A 20,000-nucleotide genomic window follows, 5' to 3' on the forward strand; every position below is an offset into this window, starting at 1 on the left:
AGAAAGAAGGTAAATATGAAACTTGTTCTCACTTACATTTTGTGAAATATTGCCGAGCCGTCAGATCAGTTCCTGAGATATCCGACTCAGACTTTCTGCTGCCATCGAATTCAGCAGTGAAACTCCATTTAATGATGATGATGATGAAATATTCCTAAATATCAACAACAGCATGTCCTTCCAGAGTTACTGTGGTGGATAATTCACTTAAAAAAAAACAGCTGCATAACCCGGCGATGTTGTTTCTGTCCAGAAACAGAAGTAAACATTTATTTATTCTTATTTTAAAAGATATTTCTCCACTTCGTGCATCTTCTAGCAGTATGTAATACTTAACGTTATTCTGCCTGTGTTTTAAATGTGTCAGCAATATTCTAACAACTGCTGATAGATGCACTTCACCCATAATGCAATTCACCATGGAAATAAAGGCACAGCTGTCGCCTGGTAAAAGGTGAAACTTTGATTGACAGTAGTGACATGGTTTTGGTTACAGATTGAAAAGTGCAGTTGTGGAAAAAAAACCATTTGTGAACTGACCAGATTTTTAATTTCCAAAAGTGTTTTCAAAAGTAAAGTTTTAAATTGTCTGAAGTGGCTTTAGAAGAAATAATAACTTCTATAGCTGGAACCATTGCCATGTCATCACCTTTTACGTTTCCAGCCACATTATCTCTCCTTTGGAGTCATGTTTGTTTCCTGATGAATGGAAGCACAACTTTCTCTCCTGATTCACTGATTCACATCCTAATTAAATATTAAAGCTCCACATGTATCTGTCCATCACTTGGAGATAAAATGTTGAATATAGCTACTGAAAGCATTGATTTTTAATACGTTATATTTATTCAAAGAATTTCTGATCTTTCCACATATATCATCATTAATTGTCATCATGCACAAAACTTTACTGTATATCAACTTAAAGGATAAAAAAAAAAACCCATTTGCAATTAGTAAAAATGAAAAAGAAATAAAAGTCATAGTTGTCAGATTTTCAACTTTCTTGCAGGTCGTCTGAAAACATCAGCATCAGCTGCTGTTGTGTGTTTTGAGTGTTCATGAACATGAGTCAACATTTCACGTCAAATACACGTCAAAATATTAACATGCTGTTCATGTACTGATTACAAATAAAACTTCAAAAGTAGTAACTAGTGATGACATATGGACGGTTTACTTCAACACCATTATAAACAGCATCAGCGTCATTGTGTGCTAAATATACTGAATATACTGAATATACTGAATATACTGAATATAATGAATATAATGAATATACTGAATATACTGAATATACTGAATATACTGAATATAATGAATATACTGAATATACTGTAGCTGTGCATCAAAATAAATCAAGAAAAATACAAATGTTTAACACACCATCATCTGTCAAGAACATGAACATCATAACATGAAAATGTAAAGGCCACAATATTTTACATGAAATCCATTTTCAAAAACATACAGTACGAATAATGCCTTTCAAAACACAGCAATGTGTTTGTAATAAAAGATTTCATGTTCTAAAAAATAATAATAAAATCGTCAATCCCGTCACAAGGAGTTAGTACTGAACGAGCTTCCTTCCTGGTTTGATAGACAAATGAATAAAAGAAACAATAGAAACATATTTAAAGTATTTAAAAGTCTGAGTAACTATTTGTTTTCCACTTCTGTGACTTGTTCAAGTTATCATCATCTATGTAAGAAAAACTAAGCAAGTCACCTTTTAAAGTCATTTCATATGAATATTCGTTATTCACTGAGACTCCTTTCATTTTAAAACTATAGTAAAATCATGAATGAACAATACTGACATATCCATCATAAAACATTTTTTCATCATAGACATATAACTACATAAACAAATAAGAATAAAAACATAAATTGTAATAATCAAAAAAGAAAATGAGACAAAATAGAAATATTCCCAAAATGATGTGTTTTCCACATTGGTCTTGTCGTACATTATAATTTCCTTCATCTACAAAACATTTGTAATCTTAAAGTAATAATAAAAAGAAAATGTTCAACATCTATATCAGACAATATGCATCTAAAAGGAAAATATAAAATCTCGTACTGTCATTTACATTTTTTAATGCATGGATTCTAAAATATTTCCGTTTTTTTTCGTTTCACTGATGAAATGATCTTTAGTTGGACTGATCTGTCTTCTCATGCATGAACATGTTCAGTATCTCTGGTCTCAATGTTCATGAACGATTCTTCCATGTTGTTTTCTTGGACGATATTTGGTTTCACTGGACTTCATTCACTTTATGTTGAAGGCTTCTTTTAAGCCTTTCAGTGCTGCTTCCTTGGTGATCTTCCTCCAGTCACCTGGAACATCAGCTGGCTTCGCCTTATATTCTTTAGCAAATCTGTCATTGTACGTTACCAGAACATACTTCCAGTAGTCCGAGGCCTCGATGGTGCGGTCTGGGGGAATGAGCCAGTCTGGATAGTATGTGGTGTAATCCTTGTAAGGATGCCACTGAGATTTAGTGTGTACATTTTTGAATTCATGATCACTGTGCACATCAGTTGTACACAGTGTTTCAACCAGTTTACTGTTGTTTTCACGTTTGACCCTACCGAGACCTTTTGGCCGATGCACAGCTGCATGATGTTTTTTGTGATTTTGGCCTCCGGCCTCACAGGGAACTTTGCAGAATGGACATTGTTGTCCACAGCCAAACACTCGCCTGAAAAGCTCATCCTGCGGTTTGACTGGAAGCTTGTTCAGAGTCTCAGTGATGTCTTCAGACTTTGAGAATTCCTGCTGAAGTTCTACTTTCAAGTCTTCGATCGACATCTTGAGGCTGTTAACGAATGGGTGAAATGTGGTTTGGATTTGAAACAGGGTGGATTTTTCTGCCTCAACAGAAATTGAGATGTCTTTAATCAAATCTTTGCGCATGTTGTTGATGAGCTTTGTGATGTTTTCCCGGGTATCTGGCAGCAGACATCCATCCTTTCCTTTTGATGCATCATTCAATGCTTTGAGGATTTTTTTAGCTACAACCTCCAGATTCTTGGTCTTCAGTTTGCACAACGTCTCGTCCTCTGACATTTGTTGCAGGGTATGCTGGAATATCCAGTCTTTTACATACATCTCATAGTTACTTATGTACTTAACGAAACTCTCAAAGTTTTCCTGTAGCAGCAACTCATTCTGAATGTTGTACTGGAAAAAAGAACGGGAACTGTACTCTACTGAATGGGAGCTAGTTAAGATTTCGTCTACTATGTCTACTCCCAGAGATCTTCTGATGTAATCTTCCACAGCAGGTTTGATGCAAAATCTAGCAAAATCATTTGCTTTCTTTTGGCTTTGATCTTTGTCTTTGTATAAATCAAGAAAATCTGACAAGTACCGAGTCTTGTACTCGTCCAGCTGAGTTTTCGGATTGATATCTGACAAGAACCTTCTGTGCATTTTCAAGAATTCTCGCGAGGCAATGCCACAGATATGAAGTTTCAGGTCAACCTCAAACTGTGTATTTGTTTTGTGTTGCTTGTAACTTTGTTGAAGGTACTGATCCACCTTCTCCAGAAGATCCTTTGTGAAAGAGTCGTGGTAATCTCCACCAGTCATCAATTTGTCAAACACAAATTGTGTGCAGGACTGAATGAGAGTGTCTGCAAAGCTTTGCAAATCTCCTCTCCACAGAAACGTTTCAATCCCTGAGTCTATATGTTCACTCCTGGTTTTAAATGGACTCCTGCTAGTTTCCTTTAAGTCAATATGCTGTAATTCCTCACTGACATTCTGGTTTGAGAAATTCTTTCTCAACTGCTTCAGGACATCTCCTGCAATATCTCGCTCCTTCTGGCCAGAAATACCGGCAGTGGCTCTATCCCACATCTTTTCAAAATCATGTGTCAGCTGTTCATCGGACAGTGAGAGTGTGTGCAAGTCTTTGCAGTCACTTAAGAGCTTCATGACCCGGTCTTCAATCACACCTCTGTATTTCCTCTGGATGTCTTGAGCCTTCTTTGAACTTATTTTCAGCTCCAGGCTGCAGTCTAGTTTAGTACTCACAGAACATTGAATTTCATTTGCAATGCTCGTGATACTGTTGACAAAGTCAGCTTTGTATTTCTCTATCAGATTTACGTGTCTGTCCTTCCTTTTGTAGTAGTCACGGAGTTTCTCCTTCATTTGTGTTTGTTGTGCAGTTATTTTTTTGGTACCCTCAGACTTTTTTGATTCAACCACTCCACTCCAAGTTTCTACTTCAGATTCATTGTCAGCATTTAAGATTTCTAACTCTGCTTCCTTCTGCCAGGAGAGAATCTCTTTCCTGAACTCCCATTCCCATTCATGGAATTCTTTGCACAAGTTGTCATAGGCATGAGCCACAAGAGTGTTTCTGAAGCTAAAGATGAAGTTCTCATATTTGACTGCTTTCCACAGACTTCTCATCCACTCCAGAAACTGTGGGATATCTGAGACTTCTCTCTCACTTTTCATTGTCTCCAGAAGATGTTTCTTGAACTCTGCTACAGCTTCACTGTAACCCGTGTTCACGGGGGCCATTGGTGGGGTTCCATGCCAGAGCCCGGGGATGTTCCAGTTGTTCTTTTCTATGTCATAATCCAGCACCTCCGTGAATGCTTTAATAGAAGGCTGTTTTTCCATTTCTGCCGCAATTTGAGTCATTTCATTGAGTTGGTCTAGGAGATGTTTTCTCTCTGTCATGCCTTTGGAATGGGCAGAAACTCCAGCAACATTTTGGTGTACAAAATGGCAAGTTGGTTTTTTTCCAATCAGCTTCATTCTCAAGAATGCATGAGCTGCGATTTGCAAGACATCCTTCATCTCAGTGAAATTCTCCATTGCAGTATTGATAATGGTTACATCACTTAAACCAATGACAAAGGTTGCCAGTTGGTTGTCATGTTCATAACTGTCCTCTAGTTGTGCCAGATGAGGAGATTTTAGACCCTCTGTGTCAATGAGAAGTATAAAGTCACAATTGAACTCACTTTTCAAATCCTCACCAACTTGGAGGAACAACATATAAGCTCCTCTTGTGCATCTGCCGCTGCTGACAGGAAACTGCACACCAAACATGGTGTTGAGGAGTGTTGACTTCCCGGTGCTTTGAACACCTAAAACAGTCAGTACGAGCAGTTGACTCTTCTGTCCAACCTTCTGGTGAAGTTCCATCAGCACATCTGTCACCCATCTCTGTGGTATGTTGGACGCATCTCCATCCAAGAGCTCTAAAGGATACCCATCCAACAGCATCTCAGCAGCCAAACCAGGCAGATGGCACATTTTGTGTGCATTCATTTTTGAATGACAGGAAACTTCATAGATCAGGCCCATCTCTCTCATGTAGTGCTCTATTCCTAAAGAGCTATCCAGTAAAGCTTGACCCAACTTTGCAACAAGTTTCACATCTTTCTTTTTGCATTCCTCTTTAAATTCGTTTCGCAAATTAGACAATTTTTTTCGTGAATGTGAATCAAGCTTTAGTTTCATCCACTTAAGGAGAAAATCTCTGTTTACTTTATCCGCCGTAGATAAGTTATCTATAAAATTATTCATTCCTCTGGACAGATTGTATTGCCTCTGCTCCTGTTGGATTCTTTGTTTTTCTTCCTGTAGCTGAGATATTTGTTCTTCCAGTCCTGAGTCACTAGATTTAGTCAATCTGCACTCCTTCTTTTCTAACTGCGATAACCTTTTCCAGTTTTCTCCCTGCAGAGGAAGTTGCTGTTTCTTGTAATCAGGTACACTTCGCACCCCAATTCCTCTCACAATCTCTTCGGCTGCCTTCTTTTGGTCGTCGCTTTTGTATTCATCCACAGAAAGACCAAGTTCAACAGCTTTCCCAAGCATATTGGCAGTGCTAATTGTGGCTGTTACAGCTGCCAGTGAGGTCTTGATGGCGGCACAAAGTTTCTTTGAAAATTCTGCTCCATTTACTCTTGAATCTGTTGTTTTTACATTGCTCTTTGGCAAACCTAATTTTTCCACTGTTGTCTTGACAGACATCATGTCCTCTCTAGCGTTCCCCTCTTTGCGATTAACGACCAAGACTAGTTTTGATTTCACATCTTGTAGGGAAGCCAGAACCTTCTGCTCTTCTTCTTCCACTTTGTCCAGGAACACAAAGGTAGCAGTTGACACTTGAAGAAGAAAATGGAATTGTGGAAGTGACTCACAAATGTCTCCTCGCAAATTGGCAAAGGCAACTGGTACTTGAAAGGTGTCCAGATTCTCTCTTCCACAGGGAAGATACCAGCAAACCTCTACCAGTCCATTGGCTATTTCTCTTTTAAGTGCTCCTCCTTCCAAATTACGGTGCATGAAGATATTGTGATTCTGTTGGCCACGGCTGAGAACCAGATTCAACAGTTCGGACTTTGATAAACTGCAGTTTTTCAGCCTCACAAAGGAGTACAATGGTAGATTTGCTTGGACAATGTTTTCTTCAACAAATCCTCTTGATTCAAACAACTCATGTGGACGCCACTCTTTAACAATGTCTCTGAGGGCCCAAAGCATCAGGCTGCACTGATTGTCATTGGCCTGTGGCAACAGCAGTGGGACAGAAAACTGGCACATGGACATCTTGAGGGCCATTTCCTGTTGCAGGAAGCTGTCAGCACAGAGGAAGAGTGCTACTATGAGGTCCAGAGGGTTGACCTTATTGTCAGAGCCATCTGCAGTATACAGGTCAAAATCAAACTCATCAGTGGTTTCCTCAGGATTGACTGGTAATTGTGTAAAGCTCCTGCAATCAGCATTGATTTTAAAAAGATTTCTAAGGAAGCACCATGGTATTTCCTCCAGTGACGTGACACTAGTTTCATTGAGGCTGTTTTTGTTGATCTCCGAGAGAGACTGACGAGTGAGCTTGTTGGGATAAAATTTCTCCAGTCCAAGATGGGAAAGAAAGTTCATCAGGGCTGTCAAAGAGCAAGGAGAGATCACATTTAGAAATTATGCAACCTTTACATTTGATACATCTATAATCTGACTGAACAAAACAGAACAACTACAAAAATGAAGGTGGCAAGGTTTATGAAAAATGTGGTTTTATCATGGGAATGAGTAATATGTCATTTTATTTATTTATACAAACTTTTAGTTGTAAGAGACTGCCCCTTCAAAACTGCCAGTCAGGTTCTATTGAATGAAGGAGGATACTGGCATCGCTAGCTAAACGTTACTCTATACTCTAACGGCTCTATTCACGGATTTATGGTACTACGAGTCGGCCTCCACGGGCTGATGATGGTATTGGAGGCTTGGGAAGAGGTAACTAGTATTATAAATAACTCTTCCCATGGTGTTATCTTAACCAATGTTGGAAGCGGTTCAATGACAGAAGATGAAGGGTAAAACAAAAACGTACAAACACGAACATTATTTAAATGTCAAAGTGAACGAAGAACACTCAGCCAATACAGTGAAATCAGGAGCTGGAACCATGTTGAGGAGTGAACACAAGTAAATTATTCACACTTAATGCTCCCAATGAAATTCATTTATTAACAACACTGATGAAGACCCTCCACGAACCACTACCTTAACGTGGTGGAGGTGTTTGAGTGGCTCAGTGATCTGGGAGCTGTGATGTCGGGTCATCAGCTCCTGGTCGGGTCTCTGAAGGTGAACTGGTCTCAGGGGAGAGTCCAGACTAAGAGCGGTTCTAAAGACCCTGATGAACAGCAGCCGGTCTGAGGTCACCTCGGCCGGATCAGGGAAACCGGGGCATCCTCCCGGAGCCAGACCTGGGAGGGGAGCTCGCTGGGGAGCGTCTGGTGGCCGGGACTTCAGCCATGAGGCCCGGACGGGCTCAGCCCGGAGAAACAACATGGAGCAGCCACCCTGTTGACCCACCACCCGCAGGGACAAGCATTGGGGTCGGGTGCAATGCAGACCGGGCGGCGGGCCGATCGCAGGCAGCATAGACCAGCTGTAGGGAGGTGGAACGTCACCTCCTAGCGGGTAAAGAGCCGGAGCTGGTGCGGGAGGTGGAGCAGGAGGTGGAGCGGTGCCAGCTAGATATAGTTGGGCTCTCTTCCACGCACAGCACCGGTTCTGGAACCACGCACCTGGAGAACAGCTGGACTTTGTCCTTTTCTGGAGTTTCCCCGGCTGAGAGGCACCGTGTTGGAGTTCTATCGGAGAACGAGAGGCTCTGCCTCCATGCTGCAGGCTGCTCGGAGGCAAACTCTGACTGTTGTTTGTGTTTATTCATCAAACAGCAGTTCGGAGTATCCGGCCTTCTTGGAGTTGGTGGGAAGAGTCGGTGCAAATCATTATTTTTGATCGCAACAATCCCATTATATATGATAATAAAGGCTAATAATGGAAATATTTATTAAAGAAAATTATGAATTATAAAACATGTTATGGTAGATTAAATATTATAAAATTGAAGAAAACACAATAACCAGTTATTATAAACACGTCAGTACTCAAATGTATGCAAGTGTGTTCTTGGGTGTTCGTAGATTTACTTTAACGACTCCAAAATAAGTAAACATTATTGAATGCCAGAATATAAAAAACTGTGTAAGTAGATTTTAAGAAAAAAATAGGGTGGGGAGGTTTGATGCCACAGTATACCTGGTTGAAAGTCAGCAATCACCGCTATGTAGGTGTAAATTTAAGCTTTAGTAACGCTACATCGTAGCATATATGAGTAACAACATTAAAGGTACCAGTAAAAGATTATTGTACCTTTAATGCTTGAATGTAAAAGTTATGTACAAATAAGCAGTGAATTAAAGACTCGTCTACGTACCTGCAGGCCCTCGTCCGTCTGTGTTCATTGTAGACGTGGTCTGACTTCTCCCTTTATTGAAAACCTAAAGGCAATCATAAATATCACTTAAGTTTGACAGAACCAGTTATTAAATGCAATACCGGTATAAAGGACAAGGAATAAAGATCTGTTTACATTATTTATGGTAATAAATATGTGAATGTTACTTTTAATAAACACATTTCCATCAGTTTATAGTTCTTTGTCAGAATGTACCTGTAAGCTTGTAGCCTTCTGTGTTCAGTTTACACATGCCACGACTTCAAAACCTAAAGGAAGAAAAAATATCTCTTTAGTCAATATTAACACGGTGCATAAAATATCTGTTATTGACAGGATACATTTACATCTATTGTATTTCTACTGTGTTACTATGGCAGGGGGTGGACGTGGCCGTGGAGTTCACCATGCCTGATGCATGTGCAAAGTTTTGTGAAGTTTCAAGCATCCTTTGACCTTAAACATCAACTTCCTGTGTCACGGCAAAACATCAAACATTGCCGCATCGCCATGGCAACGCCGTTTGACTAAAACGCACAAACTTCTCAATATATCATCAGCCCCATGTTAAGGATATTCTAACTCAAATTGAGGTTCATGTGATCAAACACCTCAACGTAGTAGGTGAAAGTATGAAAAAAGTAATTTCCTATTTGCCACCAGGGGGCGACATGGCCATGACCAAATATTACCATAGAGATATTTTCAGGACCGGACTGTTTTCATACATGTAACATTTGGGGAAGGTCAGTCCATGTATATAAGATTTACAGCAATTTGTAGTTTCATCGCGAGAAATGGCCACCTTGGTCATGGTGCCAAGATACTTTTTTTTCATCAGAAATTCCATAGATATGTGTGTGATACACATATCTATGGAATTTCATTAATGTATGTAAAACTATGTGCTGGGGCTGCAGATTAGGGGGCGCCAGCAAGCCATTTGGCCACGCCCACTCACCAAAAACATCTCAGATATATAGTCTCACCACGCCGGATGTATGTGCCATGTTTCATGAGGTTTCAAGCGTCCTTTGACCTTAAACATCAACTTCCTGTGTCACGGCGAAACATCAAACTTTGCTGCATTGCTAAGGTGATGCCCTTTGACGAAAAAGCACAAACTTCCCAATATATCATCAACATCATGTCTTCATCAGATGTCTTCAGGGCGGGACTGTTATCATACATGTAAAGTTTAAGGAAGATCAGACAACAAATTTACAGCAACTTGTAGTTTCATGGCGAGACGCTCAAAATGGCCGCAACAGGCACACCGTTCAAAGAAAACAAATTCTTTTTACAGTTTTTAATCCCAAAAATGTTAAGAGTGCACTGACCTATACATATATATTTAAGATTTCACTGACCTATACATATATATTTAAGATTTCACTGACCTATACATATATGTTTAAGATTACACTGACCTATACATATATATTTAAGATTACACTGACCTATACATACACATATTTAAGATCACACTGACCTATACATATATATTGAAGATTGAACTGACATATACATATATATTTAAAATTGAACTGACCTATATGTATATATTTAACATTACACTGACCTATACATATATATTTTACATTACACTGACCTATACATATATATATTTAAGATTGAACTGACCTATACATATATATTTAAGAGTGCACTGACCTATACATATATATTTAAGATTGAACTGACCTATGCATTTATATTTAAGATTGAACTGACCTATGCATATATATTTAAGATTACACTGACCAATACATATATATTTAAGAGTGCACTGACCTATACATATATATTTAAGATTGAACTGACCTATACATATATATATTTAAGATTGAACTGACCAATACATATATATTTAAGAGTGCACTGACCTATACATATATATTTAAGATTGAACTGACCTATACATATATATTTAAGAGTGCACTGACCTATACATATACAGTGGGTACGGAAAGTATTCAGACCCCTTTACATTTTTCACTCTTTGTTTCATTGCAGCCATTTGCTAAAATCAAAAAAGTTCATTTTATTTCTCATTAATGTACACTCAGCACCCCATGTTGACAGAAAAAAAACAAATGTAGAAATTTGTGCAAATTTATTAAAAAAGAAAAACTGAAATATCACATGGTCATAAGTATTCAGACCCTTTGCTCAGTATTGAGTAGAAGCACCCTTTTGAGCTCGTACAGCCATGAGTCTTCTTGGGAATGATGCAACAAGCTTTTCACACCTGGATTTGGGGATCCTCTGCCATTCTTCCTTGCAGATCCTCTCCAGTTCCGTCAGGTTGGATGGTGAACGTTGGTGGACAGACATTTTCAGGTCTCTCCAGAGATGCTCCATTGGGTTTAGGTCAGGGCTCTGGCTGGGCCAGTCAAGAATGGTCACAGAGTTGTTCCGAAGCCACTCCTTTGTTATTTTAGCTGTGTGCTTAGGGTCATTGTCTTGTTGGAAGGTGAACCTTCGGCCCAGTCTGAGGTCCAGAGCACTCTGGAAGAGGTTTTCTTCCAGGATATCTCTGTACTTGGCCGCATTCATCTTTCCTTCAATTGCAACCAGTCGTCCTGTCCCTGCAGCTGAAAAACACCCCCATAGCATGATGCTGCCACCACCATGTTTCACTGTTGGGATTGTATTGGGCAGGTGATGAGCAGTGCCTGGTTTTCTCCACACATACCGCTTAGAATTAACGCCAAAAAGTTCAATCTTGGTCTCATCAGACCAGAGAATCTTATTTCTCATAGTCTGGGAGTCCTTCATGTGTTTTTTGTCAAACTCTATGCGGGCTTTCATATGTCTTGCACTGAGGAGAGGCTTCCGTCGGGCCACTCTGCCATAAAGCCCCGACTGGTGGAGGGCTGCAGTGATAGTTGACTTTGTGGAACTTTCTCCCATCTCCCTACTGCATCTCTGGAGCTCAGCCACAGTGATCTTTGGGTTCTTCTTTACCTCTCTCACCAAGGCTCTTCTCCCACGATTGCTCAGTTTGGCTGGACGGCCAGGTCTAGGAAGAGTTCTGGTCGTCCCAAACTTCTTCCATTTAAGGATTATGGAGGCCACTGTGCTCTTAGGAACCTTGAGTGCTGCAGAAATTATTTTGTAACCTTGGCCAGATCTGTGCCTTGCCACAACTCTGTCTCTGAGCTCCTTGGACAGTTCCTTCGACCTCATGATTCTCATTTGCTCTGACATGCACTGTGAGCTGTAAGGTCTTATATGGACAGGTGTGTGCCTTTCCTAATCAAGTCCAATCAGTTTAATTAAACACAGCTGGACTCCAATGAGGGAGTAGAACCATCTCAAGGAGGATCAGAAGAAATGGACAGCATGTGAGTTAAATATGAGTGTCACAGCAAAGGGTCTGAATACTTATGACCATGTGATATTTCAGTTTTTCTTTTTTAATAAATTTGCACAAATTTCTACATTTCTGTTTTTTTCTGTCAAGATGGGGTGCTGAGTGTACATTAATGAGAAATAAAATGAACTTTTTTGATTTTAGCAAATGGCTGCAATGAAACAAAGAGTGAAAAATTTAAAGGGGTCTGAATACTTTCCGTACCCACTGTATATTTAAGAGTAAACTGACCTATACATATATATTTAAGATTGAACTGACCTATGCATTTATATTTAAGATTGAACTGACCTATGCATATATATTTAAGAGTAAACTGACCTATACATATATATTTAAGATTGAACTGACCTATACATGTATATTTAAGATTGAACTGAGCTATACATATATATTCAAGAGTGCACTAACCTATACATATATATTCAAGAGTGTACTGACTAAATTTCAGGGCGGTCCGTCTAATTCTGTAGGAGGAGTTTGTTAAAGTGTAACGTGCAAATCGGCAAAATTCGCCACTTAATTAAAAATGGCGGACTTCATGTTGAGTTGGGGTCACGGTGCCAACAGACATTTTTCTACATGTTGGTGTTATACACATGTCCACCGAATTTAGTGCATGTAGGTAAATGTAGCCGCTGGGTCTATGGTTTAGGGGGCGATAGCGAGCCATTTGGCCCTGCCCACACGTGAAACCACTAAAATACGTAAATTTTCGCTACCAGTAACATGCGTGCCAACTTTATTTGAGCATGTTAAAGCCTTCAAATAGGCCATTTATGTTTGAGGAGAATAATAAGGAACGATAATAATAATTCCTTGCATTACAATAGGGCGTTCGCACCATTCGGTGCTCGGGCCCTAAATAAAAATGAAAAACAAAGTTTATCTTAATTCACATAGTTTACCTGGAAGCCACTATTTCAAATAGTAACATAAACTTTGTTGTTCCCTTGCTAGATTTTGTTCTTCCTAATCATGCAAATAATTCAAAAATACTAACAAAACAATAGAATAAAGCAACCAACCTTAGTCGAGTAGATAGTCCATGACAACAAAATAGTTGTTTCTTTACGCTCCATTCGCAGCAAAAATTCCTGTTTCTGGACCTAAAGGAGCAGTTCTCAACGTGTGAACTGCTGCAGTGCTGACAGACCATTTTATTTCTTCAGTCAGTTACGTTTTACTTTCACTTTTCAAGATCACGTGGTTTCCCAGAAAACTTTACAGTCACCTGTAAAACCTATTATAAAACTGTGATGACACCTTATAAAATGACATGCAGAAAGTTGTTTTCCTTGCTGCGCTGCACATTTACGATAGTTTTGTTGAATCCTCAAGTTGAATACGCAGATTTCCTTTGAAAAATGATGCATTAACTTCATTGTCAAATTGAAGGTAAACATTTTTCTCATACCCTACAAAAGCACAAGTTGTATTGGATCTAAGTTAATAATATAAGAAAGTGTATGCTTTAAAACTGGATAATAAAGCATAGGAGAGCCAAAGCCGTTGTTTTTATGGGTTGTATGTCCGTCTGTCCGTCCCGTTCTCCTGAACACATTATCTCAAGAAGGCCCTAAGCGAATTTCTTCAAACTTGGCAAAAACATTCACATAGGACCAACGATGAACTGATAACATTCATTTTGGTAGTCAAAGGGCAAAGGTCAAGGTCAGAATGACTGTATCAACCACAAGACTGCAATGTGACATTATAGTCTCACTCTGTGTTGAGACGACACAATATAATTCTCTTTCAAATGTGGATCTTATGTGGGTGAAAGGGGGGCATCCGCCCCCTCCTGTAATCTGATGGACCCCCCCCTCTGCCCTCCAATTATTATTGGTTTTCAATAATGTTAATCACAGAACTGCTCACCTTTAGAGAAGTGCACGTGGACTATCCATGAGGAGCTCCTGAATGTTTTCCAGCGGCCTGAAGATCATGGCTTGGCAAAAGCAGCCACAGTGTTACATGAACGATTCTTTCCTAGAATGGTGAAGGCTGACTCTGCACAGCAGATCATGGGTTTGCCTTCTTGGGAAAACAATTACGATCCCAGCAAAGGGTCCACAGCTCACACAGCCCAAAAACATGATCATGTTTCTCTGTGACACACAAAGCAGGTGCTGTCTACAAGTTTCTCTGCCATCAACATTATAAAACACATCACCAGACAAAATGAATGGTCAGAAAAAAAAGGAAAGGTAAAAGAGAGAGCGAAAATAATAAGACAAAGGTGCCAAAGTCACAGATAAATGCCACAAAATAAGCAAGATGTTGACCAATAAAACTAATCAGTGTATAGATGTGTTCATTTTTGTGCTGTTTGCTTTACGAACAGCAGTGAGTGAACATTGCAATCTAAAGCTTTTTATAGTAGAGGGCTATTTGGGCTTTTGTATTTGACTCACCACGGTGTAGGTTATGTTCATTTTTAGTGAATGTGTTTGTGACATTTTTGACACTTTTGATATGCTTGATACTTGAATATCAAGATAACCATTTGAAAATTTGAGCTAACTGTATCTCAGTCTCTTTTTAAGTGTAGTGAACTGTGTCGTCTGTACATTTGTGTTATGATTGATGTATTCCTGGTGAGTTTTTGAGGATGCACCTTTGTCACAAAAGGGATTTTGACTTGTCATTGTAGGTAATGCACAGGTGTATCAATGAGGACTCAGTTCCATTGCGCCCCAGTAAGCCATGACAGCCAACCAGCACCTATACCAAAGCAAGACCCCCCCCCCCAATAGTCTAGCAGATGACAGCAAAATATTGCAAATGGTAATACAAGCACCAAATTTGGCACAGTTGTTTTCTTGGGCGTACTAAACAAATTTGCCAGATTGAACATTTTGAAAATCCAAGATGGCGGCTATATTCCAAGATGGCCACCAAAATTGACCCTGTGAAATAGTCTTTCATATTAAAATGCATTTACTTGGCCAATTTCAATGATCTTGGTGTCAATTTGTATATTTTCAGGCACGCTGAATTAATTTTTCCAATTTTCAAAAGCCTCAAGTAAATATTTTCCTCAGTTTTTGTTGTTTTGTTGTTATCGTTTGCATTTATAACAATGCTAGTTCTTGGGGTGTGGGGTTTGTTTCCTTTGTTTCAGAAGTCAGCCACATCCTTTGGATGGACTACTGGCACTGGTCCTCATCACTGGCCTAACTCTCTAACTCTGGTGTGAAAGGTTCTGAAGTTAGCACCAGACATCATGAGCAGACTTTGAGCTCCCAGAGGCATTTCCATGAGAATATGGAATCTTTCTCCAAAACAATGAAGGAGATAGGCAACCCTTTTCAAGAAGAGTCAGAACTGGTTGGGACACATCACCAGAGAGGAAAACAGCAGTTTAAATCATTCATGGAGGGCATGCAGAATGAAGAAGACTTTACATTCTGTAATCCAATCACGAAGAACGAGGTGTCCTTCTTCAAACATGAGCATGTCATTGGCAGTTCCAAGGAAAAGGTGCTGAAAGATGACTACCAGCTGTTCTCACGACTAGTCATCTCCTGCCAGAACAGGGAGTCTGACTCGCAAGAGTTCTTCAAGCATGAGAACCAGTCAGCCCCTGCCTCTCTCAGTGATGGTGGAAAGCTTCATACATGCTAGAAGTCACAGCTGGTGGAAATTCTTCAAGCATTGATGGCTCAGCCCGAATCAATGCTTTACCTCCACACGGCTCTAAGACCTCCGATGCCTATGCCAGAGAAGATATCCTTCCAAAACCTGTGTTTTTCTCAATGTGGCAAGTCAAAATCTCTGACATGAAAAAGGTCTATAATAGCATATATAATACACATTCAGATAGGGATCCATTGATAAATCCAACATCTTTGAATTTTTTAATCTGGATGATTTTACGCCTGAATCAACATAAAAAGCGGCCCACTAACTATTCTGGTAGCCCTAACATAAACAAAGATAGCCTACAAAATTAGCAGTGTGGTGGTGATACATTTTAATATAAATAATTGTTTCCACTTAGGAGTCTTAATGTTGAAGACAGAGGTTGGTGGCAACCTTTATTTTTGTTGTGACTTTTGGGTAGCCCCCTAATTGAACTGTAGTTCCTCCCTGTTTCCCCACCTGGATCTGAATAATCTGGATCCGCCCCTGCATTCACGATGGTAATTGTCAGATTAGGCATGCATGAAAAGTCTCATCGATTCTTGCCGTGTCTTTGTCGAGAAACTCACACCACTACAATATACCCCGGACAAATCATTGCTCACGTTTGTGAGTTCCTTTATTGTCTGGGAGAAGGGTCAAGAACTTGTCATTCATGGCTCCAGATGCACTATGTGTGATGCTAACGGTCTTTCGAGATGTTTGACAATGTTTTTTGAATTTGTGTAGCCTGAGCCTGATGTACATCTAGTATGATCCACTGTTAAACACATTCTCAGGGTCTGAAAGTGCAGTGGACTTCTCAAAATGTTTTGACAGTTTTTTTCCCTGCATGACATCACTGTAAGAACAACGCAGCCACAATAACAACCATCCAACACAGTGTGTTGAAGGAGAAACTTAGACCACATGTATGACTTTATCCTTTTATGAGGATATGAAACACACGGTCAAAGCATGTCTACAACAATATAAAACATAAAGCAAGACTGAGCTTTTACAGTACACTGTAAAACCTTGTGATAAAACCGTGATAACCCGTTATAAAATGACTTGCAGAAAGTTGTTTTCCTTGCTGTGTTGCGCATTTAAGACAGTTTTGTTGAAACCTTGAGTTTGCAGATTTTCCTTGAAAGATGATGCTTTTTTTATCTTCACTGTCAAATTCAAGGCTGAGTAAGCTTTACTTTCTTGTATCAGGTTGTGCAGACAATGCAGGAGTTAAGTAAATATCACCTTGTGTGAATAATCTAATTTACTTATGAAAATACGTAACTACAAACAAACACCAAGTAACAGATTGAATAACAGGTGACATTTTGAAGTGAAAAGCACTTAACTGATCATTTGTTGTAGAATTTAAACAAACAGTTGAAGTATTAGTTGAAGGGCCATAAAATATTTTGTTCAGTGTGTATTTGATTGTTAAACTATAAAGTATAAAACAGAAAGCCATTCTCAAGCACTTTATTGAACATTTGAACCTTTGGGATTCTTATTTCAGTCTCAGCGTGCAGATCCAAACATTCTTCACCTCCTCCAGTTAATTCTGTGGTTCAACCATTCAGTTTTACTCCTCCACATGTGATCGAAGTCCATCGAGCCTTAAAGAAATATGAGCTTGATCTTCACTCTCCCAAGTTAGCAGTCGATTTAGTTGCACAACTTCTGATTCATATTTGAAATTTGATACTTTCCAACAAAGAGATTCTGAACATATGATGTGTTTTTACTATAGTTATTGAAAAGTTTTTAATGAACAATTTTAAAGTATTTTTACACACTCACAATTGATATTCTTTTACAACATCAGGTTTGAGAAAACATCATAACAAAATAACTGCTGCTATTAAAGCGCTGATTTACATTATTGAGGCACCGGACAGCAAAAAATATTATTCATCCAAAGACTTTCCAATATTGTCTCATCTGAGCATGCTTGAAGTTGATTTTGTGAGTACTTGTCTACTAGAACACAAAGTTCTGGTAAGTTTTGTGTCTCTCTCCTTCTCCCTTTATCAAAAGGCATCACAGGGTTGCATACAAACACTTCTGTGTTTCTCCATATGGAAATGATCGTTGTGATAATTTTTCAAATAATAATAATACTTTTCCAAACTACCACAAAAAAAGAGAACTGGAAAAATAATCAAGTATAAACTCTCAGTCGACAAATAAATACAAATACGACAGTTCAAAGTAAAGATACGATAATAAATAAAGACATAAACCAGATACAATAAATGCCTTGTCATCCCTGGGTACTATCAGAGCCTTATCAAGGTCAGTCAATCAGCTCGATGCTATAACATGCTGGGCCTTAAAGGGCAAGAGTCAAATTTAAAGATCACTTCTTAAACAAACAAGCCAGCTGGTGAAAGGAACTTAAAACGGAACACGCTGACAGAATAGAGCAGCAACTGCAGTAAACTTTACTGAGAACATGGAGACGTTTAAAACATCACAGATTCTGATGTTACAGACGTTTTGTAGCACAAACATGGATCCACATTGGATTCCAGACGGAGTCTATAAGTTCAGGAAGAAAGCTGCTCATACTTCCTGTGAGAATGACTTTTCAACACACTGTGTTGTCATGTTGTTGTGTTGGATAACTCTGTTACCATCAGCCTCGGCTAAAATCAAGCCTTCACCCTGAAAGAAGTGCTGACTCCAGTATTTTGTTCCCTATGATGTAGTCAGACCCACAAAGAGTTTAATATAGAGAAACAAGGACACAAACACACAACAGTAACTGAGAGACGAGCAACTTCACGCTTTACAGCAGCAGTTGTTGTTGTTGGACGTGAATGCAGTTCTGCAGTGAAACCACTGGGGGGCAGCGAGTCACTGCTTCCTCAGTGAGTGGATGAACAAATGAAGTGCACATCATTGTTGGTCCTCTCTCTGTTTCAGCTTTTACTGTAATTCATGTTTCTCCAACAAAACTCAGCTGGTTACACCTTGAAAATAATTTAAAAAAACAGACACACTGACTGTGTTTTTCTTGGCTCATTTGTTGGTTTGATTCTCTTAAAGTTTGAAATGAAAAAACAATATTAAACAGCATCTCTATCACGTGTAAAAAAAAAAAACATCGATTCCTTTTGGTCACATTTGGTCACAAAAAAACTTCAATAAATGTGTCAATAACATCCAAGAAGAAGACACATCAGGAATTGGTCCCCCAGAGTCAGACTGTCAACACCGAGTTCCACCGGGACCTTCCGAGGTTCTGTTCTGGTTCCGACTTCTTTTCTGCTTCGTAGTCTTCAGGTCCGTCTGGGTTTGGTACTTCCTGTTTGATTTGGAAATGACTCACCTCTTGTTATCTGTCTTTGTTTCACTTCCTGTTCTTTGTATGACTGATTCGTTTCACCTGTCCCTCGTTGTCCTTCCCTCCCTGCTGTGTTCAGTCTGTGTGCTCTTCTTCTTCCCTCTTTGATCACTGTGTGCCAAGACCACCAGAAGCAAGAACAGTTGTTATCTGCTGGCCGTCACTCTGCTAAACAATAAAGTGAAGTTCTACTTCACTGGACCGTTTTGCTCTAAATCCAATCCACATCAGCACGATTTGCACGAGATGCATTTGCACCATTTTTTTTTAGGTGTATATATGTACAGTATATATTCATTCATGTCTGTAAATATGTCTATTTATGTTTTATGTCTATCATGTATGTGTCAACATACATGGCCAATAAAGCGATTCTGATTCTGATTCTTTGTTCCAGTTTCCTGTCTGTTGCTGCATCTTTTGAACACAAACACTGCGATCTGACCGAGATGTTGGCATCACGTGTTGCTCTCCGCTACCTTTAATATCTCTGAGGTGTGATGCAGCACCAACTGGCTCTGACAGATAAACAGGAGAACCAGACAGAATGAAGGGCTGCATATTATGAGTGCTGTTAGTAATTATAGTCTTTTGGCAATTTAATTGCAGTGCTGTAATCTAAATGGGTTTACAGAGCAACGCTCTAAATGAGCAGTTTTATAATTACCGCCAAGCTGCATCCAACACTTAATTATTAACAATTTGTCTGGAAAGCTCTTGTTAAGTTGCAGTCTAACAAGAAGTAATTAAAACAATCGGCTTTGTTTTCTATTGGTTTCAGTTGTTCTTTCTGCCGTACAGCAGAAAGGAACTCAGAGAGATGCACAAGGAC

General features: G+C 39.2%; 1 protein-coding gene across 1 annotated transcript; it reads right to left on the reverse strand.

Annotated features, from left to right (window-relative positions):
- Positions 1-2,281: 2,281 nt before the first annotated feature.
- LOC138633519 (up-regulator of cell proliferation-like) lies at positions 2,282-9,057 on the reverse strand. Its single transcript, XM_069719788.1, has 3 exons — positions 9,021-9,057; positions 7,549-7,995; positions 2,282-6,936 (listed from the first exon to the last, which is right to left on the reverse strand). The coding sequence occupies exons 1-3, from the start codon at positions 9,055-9,057 to the stop codon at positions 2,282-2,284; spliced, it is 5,139 nt and encodes a 1,712-aa protein (XP_069575889.1).
- Between the last annotated feature and the right edge of the window lie 10,943 nt (positions 9,058-20,000).

The sequence above is a fragment of the Brachyistius frenatus genome, unplaced genomic scaffold (assembly GCF_029030835.1).
Source record: "Brachyistius frenatus isolate BFR_SWC_R1_liver_20210118 unplaced genomic scaffold, ASM2903083v1 Contig_224, whole genome shotgun sequence".
NCBI lineage: Eukaryota > Metazoa > Chordata > Actinopteri > Embiotocidae > Brachyistius > Brachyistius frenatus.